General features: G+C 34.3%; 1 protein-coding gene across 1 annotated transcript; it reads left to right on the top strand.

Annotated features, from left to right (window-relative positions):
• Nucleotides 1-1,212: 1,212 nt before the first annotated feature.
• LOC135072148 (sulfotransferase 1E1-like) lies at nucleotides 1,213-3,886 on the top strand. Its single transcript, XM_063966100.1, has 7 exons — nucleotides 1,213-1,306; nucleotides 1,547-1,681; nucleotides 2,069-2,168; nucleotides 2,363-2,661; nucleotides 2,794-2,888; nucleotides 3,160-3,346; nucleotides 3,774-3,886. Exons 1-7 carry the CDS (start codon nucleotides 1,213-1,215, stop codon nucleotides 3,884-3,886), a joined length of 1,023 nt encoding a protein of 340 aa, XP_063822170.1.
• The last annotated feature ends 1,600 nt before the right edge of the window (nucleotides 3,887-5,486 follow it).

Below are 5,486 nucleotides of genomic sequence, written 5' to 3'. Positions count from 1 at the left end.
GAATTCTCTTATGAAGTTACTTCATTAGAGAACATAAGACCTCACATAGAATATCAGTAACCAATAATCATTAATAATGCAGCTTAAAAAACTTTGCTGGAAGTGAACTTTTTAGTTGTTGGTTGGAAATAACTTCAATTGGAAAAAATCGAATCTATCTTAATATTGAAGTTGCCCTCTTTGTATTTCTAGTCGCTCACTTAGTAATGTAATCGCACGGACAGAATTTTAATATCTAAAATGGATTAAACATAACCCACTTTTTGTAAGCTCGTTCTGCATTTGATTATTAATCAATATTCGTCGTTACTTAAGTTAATTTTTCGCTTACTCAAATTCATACCGCTCAATTTATTAAAACAGTATGCCATCATCAGTCGCTAAGTTATTTTTTAGTCGATTGTTTTATAATTCCCCTTATTTTAATACAATAAAAGCTTTTTTCATGTTTTTAATAGGCACATTTATTTAATTTAGCGAAATAACAATCCCCTCTTGATTTGCTCGGGGTACAAATGTCAATCAATGGTGCTATTACCATGGGAATCTAAAAATGATTGATTTTATAATGGTTCAATGGTTCCTTGCTGGAAAACATTGTATTTGCATTACTTATGTAGACTACTTGATACATCTACATATACACCTTTTTTCGAACTATGGAAAATTTGGAGCCAAAAATACTTTTTTAGCTCAAAATTTCCCGGAATTTAAATTTGGAGCGAATTTGAATTCGAGATGCAACTCATGGAGAATTAAAAAAGGTGGATATCTACGTTGACTTTTTAGATTTCCATGCTAAAAAAATCAGATTAGTAAATTAAAAAGTTAAAAAATACAAAATTCATAATTAACTTTCAAGGTTCATTAGCTGTCTTTATTTTTTTCTGTATTTTCAGTTTACACACAACCTTGAATATGAAAAATATTTGACTGTTTACCATGACGAAACCAACACTAATACGGTTAAGATATAGATAATTTTCACAAGATAATTTACACATGCCTCCTCCTCTCGTCACTCCAATTTGAATTTACAATAATTGCTGTTATATTTCAGTTTGAGAAATACATTAATATACCTATTTTATTAGTCATTTAGTTACAGGAGGCAAGAACGGTGCGTGTTTTGTACTTTGATATCATTCTCAGTTAAAAACTCTTACCTATTTAAAATAGTTTTCATCATAATATTTTGAAACTAAATACAAAATGATGCACGGTACGAGTAGCAGTGATTTTCCTTACGCTATAAATGATGTGGAGCCTGAGGAATTCGCCGAGTTACAGAAAACCTTCAATACGGGTAAATATTTGCCTAAAAACATGTAAAAAATGTTAAGAAATCATATTTATGGTGCGTGAATTGATCATGCTTTTTATACCAGTGCACAGTAGATAAAAACTAAAAACTACATTATAGGACGTGGTGTCCTTTAATGTAGTTTTTATTGTCTTCTAATTCGACAAACTATGGGAGGGTTTGAGGAATTTTGTCTTAGCTGAAAATAATAAACGTCATAATAGATCTTATGCTTGTTTTTAGCTTTCATAGATGGATACTTGCGGGTCGGTCCCAAAGGTTATTTCCTGCGGAGCGGCTATAGGAAAGAAGCAGCGAAAATATACAATATGCCACTCAGGCTGGATGACATCTGGGTAGTGTCTTTCCCTAGATCGGGTGAGGAGCGTGACTTTTGCGTTTGAACATTTCGTCACTCCCTGTTTAACCCTGTCAATTTTATGCTTGAAAAGTTAAGATACTGGTTTCTCTGTAATTCTATAAAATACCATATGTACTTACTGGGGATGATACTATCCGCCAACCATGGCATTTCATAGGCCAACAATGGCATTCATCCTTTTCACGCTCAAAATTGTCTAAGGACATGTCGTCTGAAGGTATTTCATAGAAGTACATAGAAACCAGTGCGTCGCAGCGACACGCCGTCTGCTGCTACTGCGTCGTCGGCTTGTACCTTACCTGTTTTTGCTTGAAAACATTTAATATGGAATATGACGAAGTTAGAAAAAAAAACAAATACAAATAATCGGGTTTAATTTGCAGGCACTACATGGGTCCAAGAAATGGTGTGGATGATTGCAAAAGATTTTGATTACGAAACATCAAAGGACGTTCTTTTAGTCAATAGATTTCCATTTTTAGAGTGAGTAGGTACCAAGATAAGTTTTATTGAACAAGGCTGCATATTCAAATAACAAATTAATTTGTAATTTATAGTCTTTTATTAAATAGATAAACGAAATTAAAAGCAATTCATTGGGGAAAAGTGATACATAAAAAACTCATCAAAAACGATAACATGTGTACATATGAATAGATAAAGTAATTCTTTTTTAGAGCCAATGTCATCAACAGCGATAAGGCATTGAAAAAAATTAAAGAATTGAGCGCTGGAAAAGAGGAGGATATAAAAGTGTTTTTAAGTTCCGAGGTGGATTTAGCTGCAGATCGTCCCTCTCCTCGGTTCTTCAAGTCTCACTTGCCTCCGTCGCTGCTGGCCACCTCGAGGGTGGTGTACGTGGCGCGCGACCCGCGGGACGTCGCCGTCTCGTACTATTACCACTACAAGCTCTTCGCCTTCTTTGGATACTTCGGTAACTTTAAGCAGTTCTGGGAATCTTTCGTGAAGGGTGACGGTGGGTATCACGATTCAGTCTAGATTTATCTGAAAACTTAATAAAAAGTATTAGCTTATTTTCAAATTATCGTAAAATTATAAATTCCAATGTTAATAGTTTGTAACACTAAACGTAATTAAACATTTACAGTGGATTATTGTCCATACTTTGAACAATTGAAAGAAGTTTGGGGGCAGAGACATCACGCTAACCTGCTTATTTTATTCTATGAAGATCTTATTAAGGTAAAATATAAAAGTTGTAAGTGATCAATAACAATAAGTAGGTAGGCAATATTTATGGAATCGTATGTTTAAACGGATCTTTGCTTTGCTGATCGACTGTAGGTACATGGTTAGTAGTGTTCCGGTTCATATCGATGTGTAGATAGTACTTACCCAAAGGCTTAGAAGTTCTATAGCATAAGCAGTAAAGTTTTCGTCACACTAACTCACATGTGCCGGTCATCCAGAGAACTTCAAATCAATTTTATTTTAAAGTAATGTTTATTCTCAGGACCTCCCCGGCGGCATTCGCCGCGTAGCACGTTTTCTAGGAAAGGAGCCAAGCGAGGCGCAGGTCAGGGCTCTCAGCGAACACCTCAAGTTTGACAACTTTAAGAAGAATAAGTCAGTTAACAATGAGCCCTTTACGCACTTGAGTGACAAGAATGTAGCAAAGACCGTGTCTTTTATGCGAAAGGGTTAGTACTCTAATGAAATAAAGTTATTCTACGTATTGTACTTTTTGTTGACGTGTTATTTCATCTAAGGATGTACTTTGCTAGAAGTAACTGATAGATTGAAGGCTAATATGACTAAAAACAAAATTACAGAGATGCTACCTCGATGAAAGCCTGACTACACAAATAGAGAGCGAAGAAAAATTGACGGAGATACCTACACAAAATAAAGAAACTGCAACTTGCTTTTGAGTTCCAAATGTGCTTTTCTTTATGCTATAGCATAGGAAACGAAACATGACAGATTTCAAACTAGTCCTAGACTGAAATGACCTTTGTGTTTCACCGTGTTGAGCGTTAATGTTATGAAAGATGCCACAAAATGTGAATTATTGTCTTTCAAATACCCACTCTTTGAAACATATCATAAGGCTCAATCTCGTTCCAGGCAAGGCGGGCGGCTGGCGCGAGCACTTCGACGAGCAGATGGCGGCGCAGGCGCAGCAGTGGATCGACGACAACCTGCGCGGGACCGACCTGCGCTTTCCGGAACACGACTAACCATGTACCTACAGTCGATCAGACATCAGATTATAAATTTTTGTTTGAAAATAAAACCTATTACAATTACATTAATAACTTAGCCTAATGTGCTGTCGTCTAGCTGTACCACATTCAATGGAGCTAAAGAAAACGTGTCAGTGAATTACGAGTGATTATTTTCTATAACATGTGAAGAGCTTTGTTAGTGAGTTTTTTAAATTGTTATTTTGACTTTGTTTTTCTTCATCTAATAAAAATTTTGAATCAATATAGAACCTATTTGCGAAAAAATGCACCACAAATAAAAAGTGTTTAATACAGTAAGTACAGTATCTCGTTAAATAGGATTTGTATTAGACACTGTTTTCCTATAATAATGATTTTCCTCAGAACTATCTCTATGGCATCCTGCTCCTAACACTTGAAGGTAGAAAATTGTTTCATCAACCACCGAGTAATATTGTTTTCTCTGTGTTTCTTTGCAGTAACATAAACAAGGCGTAAATATGATGAATGGGGGTATACAAGCATTCTGATGTTAATGTTGAACCCTTCCTGATTTCCCAAGAGCTTGTAATGGGATTGATTTTCACAAAGTATCACAACTCTCATGGGAGCTAAAATGATGCCGAGAGTAGCCAATTAAACCTCGTTTCTTCTTTTACTTATTTGTTTTGTTTGAAAATAAAATTCTATTCGTTATCTCTGTTTGTAAAAGATGCCGCCGGTAGGCTTTTCTCTGAAAAAATCTATGTAAAACACACCATTTGTTACTTGAAGCATTTTAAGTACGGCTGCTACGGTTTGGCCTTTTGTGCGTTTGGGTGAGAAAAGTATGAAAAACTTCGATGTCCTTAATTTACTGTAGTTACTAAACATAATTATTACGGTTCATTTACAATGCATATTACCTATTATAAGTTTTTGTTATCTTTATTAAAGTATTCATTTTATCACTATACTACTTAGTTGTTCCCGTTATTTCGTACGCGTGAAAATAGTTTGAATAATATTTCTCGTTTTTATAACATTTTTTTTTCTTTACTACTCCGCCTCCTATTGACTTGGGTAATTATAAATAGCCTAAAGTCGTTATATGGGCTATCCAAAACAAAAATAATTTTTCAAAAGTACCTATAGTTCTTGAGATTAGCGCGTTCAACCGAACACACTTTTCAGCTTTACTTATAATATTAGTATACATAGATTAGTATAATTAAAGATAGTATCTCCTCAGAAACATTGAAAAGTTCTATGTAAACCACTACCAACATTGTAAATACCAACTTTGCTATTAATTTAACTTGATAATTAAGAGTTCGAAACTTTAATGAATTCTGCAAGTTGGTTAAGTTCACCCATATTAATGTAACGCTTATTAAAAGTATTCGCTAGGGTTAAAAACTGACGGTCTTTCTGTTTGGGATTAATACTTACTAAAATAATTTAATTTGTTTCCATTAATGAATGCATTCTCAAATCTTAATTAATGATTTTATTACCTAAAAGTGTCACGAATAAAATGTTGCAATGTAGTGGTTATTGCATTTCATTAAAAACTGTTTATTTACAAGTAGCTGCCCATTTACTGCTGAAAAAATAAACATACCTATCTATT

The sequence above is a fragment of the Ostrinia nubilalis genome, chromosome 5 (assembly GCF_963855985.1).
Source record: "Ostrinia nubilalis chromosome 5, ilOstNubi1.1, whole genome shotgun sequence".
NCBI lineage: Eukaryota > Metazoa > Arthropoda > Insecta > Lepidoptera > Crambidae > Ostrinia > Ostrinia nubilalis.
This window is presented reverse-complemented; position numbering and strand designations above follow the sequence as displayed.

What these genes read in the sequence shown, in the direction of transcription:
- LOC135072148 (XM_063966100.1), top strand. Translation starts at nt 1,213, where the DNA reads ATGATGCACGGTACGAGTAGCAGTGATTTTCCTTACGCTATAAATGAT. An exon ending in AATAGATTTCCATTTTTAGA is followed by an intron (nt 2,169 to 2,362) that starts GTGAGTAGGTAC and finishes ATTCTTTTTTAG; the next exon opens with AGCCAATGTCATCAACAGCG. An exon ending in ATCTTTCGTGAAGGGTGACG is followed by an intron (nt 2,662 to 2,793) that starts GTGGGTATCACG and finishes AAACATTTACAG; the next exon opens with TGGATTATTGTCCATACTTT.